Source organism: Rissa tridactyla, chromosome 1 (genome assembly GCF_028500815.1).
Source record: "Rissa tridactyla isolate bRisTri1 chromosome 1, bRisTri1.patW.cur.20221130, whole genome shotgun sequence".
Lineage (NCBI taxonomy): Eukaryota > Metazoa > Chordata > Aves > Charadriiformes > Laridae > Rissa > Rissa tridactyla.
The window spans coordinates 180,116,884-180,129,023 of NC_071466.1; the positions used below are offsets into that span (position 1 = coordinate 180,116,884).

At 38.8% G+C, this 12,140-nt stretch overlaps 1 protein-coding gene across 1 annotated transcript in view; it reads right to left on the reverse strand.

Annotated features, from left to right (window-relative positions):
- MYRFL (myelin regulatory factor like) overlaps positions 1-12,140 on the reverse strand; it is a 44,545-nt gene that overhangs the window by 20,931 nt on the left and 11,474 nt on the right. The window contains exons 3-10 of the mRNA XM_054182672.1: positions 11,211-11,278; positions 10,858-11,116; positions 9,289-9,380; positions 7,373-7,520; positions 4,018-4,213; positions 2,808-2,884; positions 1,423-1,533; positions 757-847 (exon numbers count right to left, since the gene is read on the reverse strand). Of these exons, the coding sequence (XP_054038647.1) occupies positions 757-847; positions 1,423-1,533; positions 2,808-2,884; positions 4,018-4,213; positions 7,373-7,520; positions 9,289-9,380; positions 10,858-11,116; positions 11,211-11,278 (1,042 nt within the window). The remainder of the gene's footprint in view (positions 1-756; positions 848-1,422; positions 1,534-2,807; positions 2,885-4,017; positions 4,214-7,372; positions 7,521-9,288; positions 9,381-10,857; positions 11,117-11,210; positions 11,279-12,140) is intronic.

Genomic DNA, 12,140 nt, shown 5'->3' on the forward strand with positions numbered 1-12,140 from the left:
AGCCTAGGTAGATGATGTCCCACCAGAAAGGACCCAAGCAATGGCCTACAAAAATGATGCCAGGACTAAAAGCTTTTGACAGCCCTCACCTTTCTTTGGAAGCCCCTTTCCAGGCCCACTTAATAAGTTTAATACACTCAGGCTCTTGGCCTTATTCAACTCTAAAACAAAATGCTAAGCCTATTCCTAGCCATAAGCCAAGGCCTAGAAAGACTCCCTGCAGACAAGCAGCTCCTTGATTGGCCCACATGAAAAAGTTTGCTGGGCTGCAATCTTCCGGAGGCCCACACCATCCTTTAGGTGACACTCTGAAAACACGCTGGAAAGGAGCAGCTATGGGCCTTAATCTTCCTAGAGCTGCTTGACCTTCTTTCCTTGCAATTTTTTTCATTGTCATCCTCCTCTGAAAATGAAGCATCTAACCAATGAATGCATTTACCAAATTCCTGGCAAGTGTAGGAAATTGTTTCACCGCAAAGAAAAAGCAATCTGGAAAAATCAACCTATTTTGTACTGGAATTCAGGAGTTTTCTTTTTGAACTCTTCTATAGCTCTACTTTTAACATTTTAAAATCCTGATAACTAAAAGATAACAACATACTCATACAATATGCAACTGTAATTTTTTTCCTCAATATTTTTGATTCATTGGTAATTTTTATGCCCAAGAATCACACACCCCCCCCAGTCTCCTCTGTATACCTAAAGAGTTTTGTAAATACTTTTCACATGAAAGCAACATAAATTTCTGCTTACCCTCACAATGATCTTTTCAGAGATATTTGCAGCCAGTAGGTAGAATTGGTCTTGAGAAACAGCATACAGTCCAACTACCAGCATGAAGTATCTAATTTAAAATTGATTTAATCATGATAATAATTAAAGTAAGGTCTTCTCACAGAAAAAAATAAAATGCTTTAAATGCAACCACTATTACAATACATAAAAAGATAGCCAGAACATTTCTTAAAACATATTTATGTTACAATATGAAAGAAAAAATATTTCCTTCACTCTCAGGTAATACGCTCTTTCAAGCCCCACAATCACTAAAAATGAGTAAAGATTACAGTAATTTTGACAAGTTAAGCAATGAAGACTCAAAGATGAAGACCCTTCCTTTCCCAGAAGAAAATGATTATTTGGGTTTTTTGCCTGCCTGATTTCATCAGCCAACATTCTGTCTGTGATTTCCTGAAACAATCTCTAACCTTGAGGATGAGGTATTTTCTTTTATTCTGACATCATTCTGTGACTCTAGAAGAGAGGCCTTCAAGCAGATAACAAGTATCACAGAATTTGAAATTGAAAAAATCACAGGATTTGGTAAATTAAGATTTTTCACAAACATCAGCTCTATTGAAAAGCAGACCTTCTCTTTTCCGCTTCACACACACACAGGCGAACTAGCTACAGCAATACCTCTGGTCAGGATTAGGTTTCCCCTTTTTTCTCATATTATTTGCTGTTGTTTCACTGAAATGCAACCGTCCTAGTGTTACTTTAGTTGTCTGGTCCCCTGGCAGATCAACTCTAAAATACAAAAGGAAACAAGATCAGGGAAACAAGCATTTGGAGATATACCTGGCTCAAGACAGATTTCCTCAAACTCATGAAAACAGTTTTGAGAAAAACTGACAAATGAAAAAACAGAGGAACCCCAGTAAAAATCCAGTAACCCTGGTTTATAAAAACACATTAAAAACACAATGACTGTGTCAAGGAGATAAATAAACAGGATAAAGCACCAGCAGTGGGAAACTGTTCTTAGTAATAGGAGTCTTGTGTTTCTTGTTCTGTTTGTATACAGTCTTGAATGTAATAAAACCGTATGTGTTCCATATGATGGGTATTTGTTGCTTGCCAAGGGTAACTTTGCTTATTATTGGATCTGAATCTCCACATTAAAATAAGTAAATTTTACTGTTTGACCCTTTTTTCACCTGCACCTAATTTTTATCTTTGGAAGAATAAAATATAGACCTATGTCCCAAATACATAGTGGTTCTGCTCCTGTAAGTGATAATACAAATAAAGAGTTTGCATGGAGAAAACAACAACCCACTGACTGTGTTCTCATCTAGTATAAATGAAAACTACACCAACGTCACCCATGAAACAATTTGGTCCCAGAACCTGCAAAATGAAGACAAATGCCATGACAGAGGTAATCAAGTGAAAATCAAGCTCTTCTCCCTAGCTCAAACTTCATTTTCGCACATTATATATTGCAGCCTTTATCCCAGCACTGTCCTGTCAAACTTGACACTGTCTTATCCTTTCCTGTTTTAAGGCTTATTTAATTATTTATAGAGAACAGAACAGCTCCAACAGAAGACACTTATGTCAGAAGAACAAACATTGATTCTGCCAGTGAGTTAAGATGCAGAAGAATGGCAGAGAGTTCCAGGGGGACGCTGCACATGTTTCTAGCAGAGGCACTACCCCCTTAAAAGCACTGCAAATAGATCTCGTGCCCATGTAGAACAGGAACATTACTGACATTTCTTAAGATGGGAAATGCATCTGCCATACACTCTACACCATACAACAGTGACGCTAGCTGAATATAAATATTTTGTATAGGCATACTTAACACATTTGTAAAGCTGCTGAAAATTTTCCTTAATGAAGGGAGACCAGGTATATATTACTACTGTGATTCTATGTGGACACCCAGAATTGAATTTGGATAAAGATCGGGAGACTGGCTTACAGCTACTATAAGTTTCCAAGAAACAGCTACTTTACATTTCCAACCCATCAAGTACTGAAATAAAATTGAATAAATTTATGAAAATTCTTACTTAACAGGATGGAAAGTTTTTTTGCTTCGATCTGACTGAGACTGTTCAATAGCAATTGTTTGATTTGGAGCTTCCACCTACAAAGAAAAAAGAATTATCAAACATAACAAGAATATTACAAACACATAACATTTTCCACAGAAATCAATAGGCAAATTGTGTCCAAAACAGTAAAATTTCTCTCATTTATCATGGATCTGTATAGAAAGTAACATGGGAATTGACTCCTGATTAACAGACGCCTAACAGTGCTGCATTCCAGCTAGTTTGAAGCCCCAAATCGTTCTGTGGATGTAATTTGAAAGGGAAAAAAAAGGAAAAGTTATGCACTAATTTGCAAAAGAAAAATTGCTTTCTGAATCTAGTCTGTTATTGGCTCATTCTATCCCAAAGCATAAATGTAGCTATTTAACATGAGAACTGAACCTATGCAAGGTAGTTCCATAAATTATTGTAATGTACATTTCTGTACCTTTCTGGAATGGTACCAAGCATCACTTTGCTTCAGATGGGAACAGATGACAGTAATATTCACTAATTTCTTCTGCATTAGAATGCATTAAGCAAAACTGGTAGTAACTGCCTTGTAAAACAGCTACATGGATTTTTTTAAATCACTGAATTTTGGTAGCAAGTAAAAAAACCTGGTAATTTTTTTCAGAAAAATTAAAATTTTTTACTACTTCTGCTTATGGAAGCTTGTGGACCCATATTGGCTGGGAAGAATTTCATTCTTAAAATGAAAATGGAAAGCCTGGCAAGAAGAAATGGGGAAATTTCCCCATTCAGTTTACACATGAACTATTTGAGAAAAACACGTTTGATTCTTTTTCTCTGCTTTGTGGATTGTTTTTTTCAAGACCTCTTATTGACCAATGGGTAGACTGGCCACCTACACACCAGAATATGCCCCTGCACTGCCCACAGAGGGAACAAAATTTCAGCCAAAGAGAGGGAAGCTGGTGAAACCATGGCAAACAGGCAAACATGATGTCTTTCAGCATATAACAGCATAAGCATCCAGAAAACGTCACTTTTTTGCAAAAGAGTTCCACACATAAGTCACTAGTAACTTAAAAGAGTTCTCTTTTGTCAGTTCTTGGTCAAAACTGACTAAGAAAAGAGTTCATTTCAATTATTTACCTTATTCTATGGATAATCACATACCAACTAATTAAAAGTAACAATCACAAAGAGGAGAAATACTTGCCTTTATTCCAAAAGCTTTCAAGTAAAACTTTTCTATTGGTTTCCCCCCTAGCTGAGTTTTGACATATTTTGGGTGTCCAGTGATTCCAATATGGACTGTGATTTGGAAATGATTCTTCTTCTGGCACACAAATGCATCATCTGTTGTTGAAAAATTAAATCCTTTGTCTGTGACAATATGATATCCTACAGCAGGTCTACAAAAACAAGAAGAATAGGAACTTTAAGTACAGGCATGTTTGAGTGACATCTTGAGTTCCTATTTTTTATGTGGTCTGAAAATCCATCTGATTTTTACTAACAAAATGGGAACCAAAACACATCTTCACAATCACCAGTTCTAACAGTATTTTCTTCTTAGCCTCTTGGAAGTGTAAAAATTAAAATGCATAAACGTGTACCCCAATTTTAGTCTGACACAAGAATCCTCACTTACAAATCTAGTATAAAGGAACTCTGTTCACCTAAAAGCACAACCAAACCTTTTAGTGTATTCAAGCATTCATTATAACATTGCTACAAACAACAGAGCTGAATGAGTGCTGCAGACAACAATGTGCTAATGAGCCAGCAAGACTCCCCATTTTGTTCACGAATTCCCACACCAAGTGCTTCCACAGAAGCTGCTGGGACTCAAGTAAGGCTTTACTCAGGCTAAAAGAAAAGCTATCAATACTGACCCTCTGGCCAGATGACTATAAAACTCTCCTTTATAATGTCCATCCTACCTCAACCAAGGAAACCCTATTCTATTTATTGAAAGGGCTAATTTCTCACCCAAAGGGAAAGAGTATTCTGTCCTTACGATTCACAGCAAACAAGGAAAGGTATCAAAAGATCCTTCTAAAAGAGCCAGTGAATTCACCATCCCAACAATGTTTCCAGTCCCCTGATTTAAGAGATGGATAATTCTGAAATAATAGGACTACTCCACAAGGTTCTCTTATATGGGCATTGGCTTTTCTTGCTAATGAAAGTTTGATACTGATGATCTCGTCTGATGCTACTAAGAACCTCTCATTAACACAATTACTGAAGAATGGCTTTTCAGAACTCATCCGTTTGCACATTAACAGTTGTAAAAATCAAAATGTACAGACTTTACAAGAAATGTAAAGACTTTACAAGAAACGTACAGACTTTATTATCTTTTCATAAATTATGAACAAAAGGCCCCTTTCAAACAATCACTGATTATCAGGGACAGGGAATAAAGAGAAAACTACTTTGTAACTACTTCAAAACTACTAAGTCATATGTTAATTCATATTTTAAATTACAATGAAGTGTCTACCATCTCTTCAAACCACCATTATTAAAGAAGGAAAACTTTTTCAGTTTCTTTCTGCAACTGCTAACTCCTTCTATTTATGTAGGAAATATGTGTATTTCATAGTAAGGAAAGGAGTCATTTTTCAGACTTAGGTGTGAAGCAAGTTCATTAGCTGACATTCTTAAAGCAATTACAGAGTATTTGCTTACATGCAGGCAAGCAGAGTGAGAAGCAAAGTACAAATTTCCATTTCTCCAAGTTAAGTTGTTTGGAACAATGACTCCCAAAGAGGAATTTCGTGTTTCTCATTTTCTGAGTATGCCATTTACAGTAATTAAGAGCAAATACTATTTTGATCTGATGATAGCACAAGGAATGGTCAGTCTTACCAAGCAGTACAGTAAAACTTGAAACGACTTTTAGGGAGCAAGGGATATCCCTGTCACACAAGTATCTCTACTAGAAATACACTTCGAATTCCTCTGCCTATTCAGAATTTGAGTCTTCAGACAGCACCTCTGGAAGAGAGTCCCACCAATCACAATATTAATGGGGCAAGGGGCTAAGAAAGTGCCAAGCAGACACAATGCAGGCCATAATTAATGGTAGAGTAACCTTTTCTAACGAATCTACCTCAGTTAACAGCATTTTGTTGTGAAAATGAAATAATCAAAAGGTTTAAATAGTGAATCAATAAAATGGAGAATAAAAATTAACCCGAGAAATGCCCTTAAAGTGGGCACAGCAATTTTGAGGTACAGGACCAATCCATCCACACTGAGCAGTGATAAGACTCTTTTGAGGCTAACAATACAGGATCACTACTCAGAAAATCTGTGCACTGTGCCATAATTATAGTGCATCTTGGAACAAAGGCACTGCCATTGACCTCACTTAAAAGTAATACTGACTTCCTCTGCAAATAATATCTCAATCCGCTTCCACAGTAACGGCAGCAGTAACATGTATTTGGATGCTTTAATGCTCAGCATCACATTGTCTTTGTTGACACAAGCCACCAAGAAATGTGAGTCTGAAACTTCAGTTTTAAGTGCATGGGAACCAATAAGTAATTGGGTAGTGGCGGGAGAGCAATCTCCCACCATCAGCTCACAGCTCTCATGTACTCATTGACTGAAAGTGTAACAGGAGTTGGAAGCCACTTCCATATAGAGTGACAATTCATGTGACAAACAGCCGGAGGTTTCTTGGCCCAACCAGCTCCCAAGGAATGGAAAGGTGCGGACACTGAGCTGTCTACTCTCTTATCATGTCAATACCTTAGGAGAAGGGTTGTGTGGGACACAGTAAGATGTGTATTGCCCCTATCAGGCTGTGCACAAACAAGGAATGTCCAGCCACGACACCAATACACTCCAAACTCCCATGAGTGCTTTTAGCAGGTTGGGCTAGAGGAAAATTAAAATTTACTATGCTATTTAAGTTCTGTGGAGACAGTTACAAATTATTTGCACCAATCCTGGGGAATAAAACAGACACTGTAAAAGGGCTTTTGTTAAAAGGGATCATTCACTAAATACTAGAATGGAGAAAACCAGGAATGTAAAATGAACTTGGAATGACCTTTGCCAGACCATGTGGCAAAAAAATTATTTACAGTACTGATTTATACAGGAAAGTCTAAATCTTTGACTACCATATGTATCGTATATGTATTCTATAGTTGTTAACTTAGGTTATATGAGCCCAGAAGTAACACAGGTATCTTCTATTTCCATTCTTCTTCAATGTTATGCTCAGTAATTACTCACCCCAATGGTTCTTGACAAAAGAAACAAAAATTAACAGGTATTTTAAGTTAAACTAATTTTCCTTTTGCCCCTAAATCCCTGAAGGGAAATCAGAAAACCTGGCATGAATTTCAACCAGTGTTTAAAGTTCTGCTTATCTGATACATCTGCAGATTCATATTCCATCACGCCTGCTATACTTCCTTCTCCAGTCTTATTTTCAGTAAGAACAAGTGATGCCAAATGTATAATTTATTCCTACAAAACTACAATACCAGCCAAAGAAAAACCCAAGAAACCACTTTTTTCCAAGTGCAAACATCAGTGCTTACAGTTTTTCATAATTAGAGTTAAATAAGCTGTTCCACTGAGAAGTTTGATACGGTTGCCATGTTAGAGCTTGACAGCATTTTTCCAAAGCTGCATTCTGTCCATCACTGTCATATTCTTGCATTTCAGCTGCATAGTCCTTAACAGTTGCTGCAGAGAGATAGTGACAATTCAGTTATTACTTTTTTGATTAGCCAAAAACCCTGCATAAACATTTTTATAAATATATTTACATATATATACATACATATAAAGCACAAATCTATTGCATATATATTTAAATCCGACTGTCCTTCGCAGTTATTCCAAAAGATGCGTTATATTCCCTTGCCCCAGAAAATAAATTTTTCAGCTTTCCTGATCTGCAAAATATTATACAAGAAGCACTTCCTATTTTTATTCTCTCCAAAAGGATGGATAGTTTCCTTTGGGGGGACGAGGGCCGGGAGGGAAGCCATGCATTTTACTGTAAATCTGCAACACTGCAAGAAGCAATTTAGCAAAATAATTACATATGTTTCCCATTCTCTCTACTACAGATTTAAATTGAATATACTCCAACTCACTGCAACAGGTACTTTGTTCCAGAGCAGGAGGCATGGTTTTCAAATAGTAAGCACATTAATCACTACATCTGTTTGACTGGTTAATACTTTCTGAGATTTTATATATTTTATGAAAATAGAGGAGAATGTGATGAGACACACAGATATATGGACTACAGTAAGGTCAGGAGAAAATATGTCATTGAGCATATAAGCTAAGATCCACCCACGGCCAGAGACAGCACAGTAAGATACGGCCTACAGAATCATTTCAGGCCCAAGGTTCATGTGCAATTCCCCACTTCTGACATACAGCAGAGTGAAAATATAAGAAAAAACACACAGTAAAGAAATTCACACCTCATTTCTAAATGATCCCCATGCTATTTTAACCAATGGCTGCGTTCTTTCTCCAATAGCATGTGTCTGTGTGATTTTATTAACAGTGACTCCCAAGAAAAACATATTTCAAAGCTTTATGTATCAAAAACAGTAATAGCAATTTTAGATACAGAAGCATCTGCTCATCCTCTCTTTCCAGCAGTGGTAGACTTAGAGGACTAGTCACAATCAAGCAACATTGATCAAATAAAAGAAACCAAAGGAAAAGTAACCTACTAAATCCAGTTGCTACTCATTAAAAGTATTCTAAAAGATTGATTTAATGCTGAAAAATAACTTACTCGGAAGAAATAACATGCAGCTCTCAGATTTTCCACAAGCAGACAAGGGTGAAATTCCTCAGATAATGTTTGTTATAAACTGTTCATTCACAGAGAGCCTCACCCTTCATAGAAGCTGATACATTTCTGTACATGCCTGATAATCTTTTTTGTATCAATTGGTATAAACTTAGGATTTTTATCTTGATAAAACAATGAACCGAATTAATTTGGGGAAGGGGCGGGGAAGAACACACAGCTTTTACCAAGCTTGTGCATGCATACACTTTGTAGAAAAAACATGGATTTGAGATGATAAAGGGAAACTGCAATCTGATTGCTCATCTACCACATTAGTTCCCTGTTAAACTGACCCAAGATGGTTTCTTTGCCCAGCCAATTTAGCGCCAAGCAAAGCCAGCAGTGTACGGTATCATCTGTGTACTGCAGGCTCACACACTGAGAAGGGCAGAATATTTCGTCCAGAGAGTCCTCAGGAAACATGAACCTGTAACACTCCTCCTCTCTTCGTCAAATATAAATAGGGCCTGGTTTTCAAAAATGCTGAAAAGGTAAATTCCTCCAAACCTGGTAGTGGAGTACAGACTGTTAATGCCACTACCTTTTCAGAGCCAGCAGGAGCTGTGCTCTTAAAATATTTACTTGTCTATGGCATGAAACATTAAATTTGATCTTCGCACAGTTGCTTACCTTGTCTGGAGTCCTGAGACCGGACTGGAGAATCAGTGGCATCTCCCAGTAATTGTGAGAGCTTCCTTTTTTTGCCTGACACTGCAGAAACACTTCTTTAAAAACACACATTGCATTACTCATTTGTAAGTTTAAATACAGTTGTTACAGAATCACAAGAAGAGAACACCAAGGTATCTAATTCTAACTGTACTGTCATCCAAATTCTGATTTGCCGGGAGAGGAGACTGTTGTTGGCTTTTTAAAACTGAATTATGCAATTTTTCCTCCCAAAACATAAGTTAGTTTATTTTTTTATTTCCTATGAATAGAGAATAGATCTCTTTTCAAAAATTTACACAGTGCATAAGCGTCAGGGTTTTACTGTTTCCTGACATTTGCAGTAAAATCACAGCTTTATCTTGAGTAATTGTACTGCACCGAGCATGAGCTCATTTTCCTTCTTATACAGAAAACACCAGCAGCAGTTAAACTAATGCATTAATGAAGATATCTCAAGGGGAAACTGCTGGGTAACAGTTTTCCCCTTTCCCAGGAAGTGAGATTTCCAAAAATGCTCCTTTGTGTAAAGGGAAAAAAACCTTGTTCCAAAGTTCTGCTATTACAAAATATAAACGAGAATATCCTGACAGATAGTCACTCCTTCTGGATGGGGGAAAAACCAAGACAACTCCAGGTCTCAGTCAGGCCCAGTAGGTACTCAAACTAAGGTTTCTCCACGAGTAGAAGAAAAGCCTTCCCACCACATTAATTGTTATTCTTTTTCTAGGTTTGTTCCGAAGTTCCACATTTGGTAAAGAAGTATTTTGTATCTTAAGTTGCAATAACCAAAGTATTCCCTCAAAAAATAATGATTTTGACTAGCGGGGCACCTTCTACTGGAAAACAAAGAACACAAATAGCTGCAGTGAGAAACCCAGGCCCAGCTTCCTTCCCCCACATCACATGTAACACGTAATTGAGGTCTGTACAGGAGAGAGAGCATCTGCAAGCCCAGGACTAACGCTGATGAATTCACATTTCTCTCTGCATAACCAGGGAGGTACCCCTCTGGCACGCGTCAGTCAGTTATCATGGTATCAGGTATCATGGCTGGATGCTTGCACTAGCCAGTGTATTTTAAATAATTAAGCATCCACAACGTGCTAGTGGGTGAATATGGCAGATGGGATATGAATACCATTTCACTTGTTTACATAGACATGACTTCTTTTTTTCCTCTCATGCCACTTGTCAGAACACTTACAAGATACTTATGGACAAATCCCTACAATAGGTATTGCAAAACGCCTGAATATTTTTATAATCCAGTTATGAAGCACCTGTTGATCCCACCTTAGCCTTGTAATGTTTTAACGACTGAAATCCATTCCTATGTCCAATCTGAACGTCAATCAAGGTATTTAAAGAAACCTCAACCACAAGTGTCTCAAAAACGTCTAAACACTGCCATCCAGTGGAAAACCCTACACCCACGGGGATTTTACACCAGTCTTAAACCGTGTCTTCTACCAGCTCTACTTTTTTTTGTATCTGTCTCATCCTTTGCATAAAAGCTTTATCATTTACCCAGAAATCTGAGACGCATTTGGCTGAAAGTATGAATAATTAAAACCCAAACAGCTGGAGGATGCAGAATGATTCCAAGGAGTCATAGCATTGTCTGTCTTCAGACAGCAGCCTTGGGGGATGCCACAGGGAGGCCCACCAGCAGTGGGGTCAGAGTTAGTCTCCATGAACCTGCAGGGAAGCTTGCTGGGTGCCACAGCAGATGGGCACGGGAGTGGAAGCTGCAGCCCACTGGGCCACGTAGTGTCATACCATGTGGCTGCAAGAAGTAAACAGACAAGAAAGTAAGGAGAAAGAAGAGGCGCAAGAAACCTTCCTATGAGCTTGGGAGAGGCAGGATACATGTGACCTACTCTGGAGCTGTGGCGGAGAACACGGTTCCGATCCAGAGTCTGGTGGGGAGTCTGGCAACTGGCTTTGCCTAGGGATGAAAAAGAGAGATTTTAATTTCTACTGGGAGGAGACATGGAGGATGACCACAAGGCAACGCTGAAAGCAGCTGGAGGGGGACCACCAGGCTACTGACAAGGGCCTCCAGGAAGCATTAATCACCATGGCTGCCGCCCCTTCTCACAGGAGCAATGTCACTTACACTTCATCAGACCATCTCCTGTGGCCCTCTACCTCTCCCCCGCACAGGGAGGCCCCATCCCCACCAGCTCTTGCCCATGTCCTCCTCCATGACCCGCTGAGTTCAAGCCTCATTCCTTCCCATGAGCCATTCTTCAGTTACCTCCGGGCACACCAGCGACTCTGAGCACAGAGATCATGAGGGCTTTAAACCCATTCTCTATAGACTACGGGTTAAAGATCTGTAGCACCTTCATGCGCTGGCTGATTTCTTAAGACCTTAGTTTGGCCAAAGTGCTCTCGGCCCCTGTCAGACGGTAGCAGGCCCCATTTTAGCGCCTCGCTCGGCACCAGGAGGGGCAGCCCAAGCCCAGAGGGGGAGCAGTGGCTGCCGCACAGGGCGGGGGAAGTCCATCTGCCCAGTTTGAAACAAGACCTTTTACAAGCTGATCGAAACAATCCAGAAGCTTAATGTGGGGTTTCCACAGGTGGCAAGCTCCCTTCCCTCTTTCCGGTCCCACACAATCTTCCGGTTCCATTTGTAAGAACATAATGGGGGGACTGATAATTAGTATATTCTATGCCTAAATCATGAAAAAGCTGAAAATAGACAGTACTAACAAGTCCATCCCAAAAGCCTCCTAAAAGCTTCAAAAACAAACAAAACAAACAAAAAAACCTCTCATTCGTCACAGAAAACAAGCCATGCCATT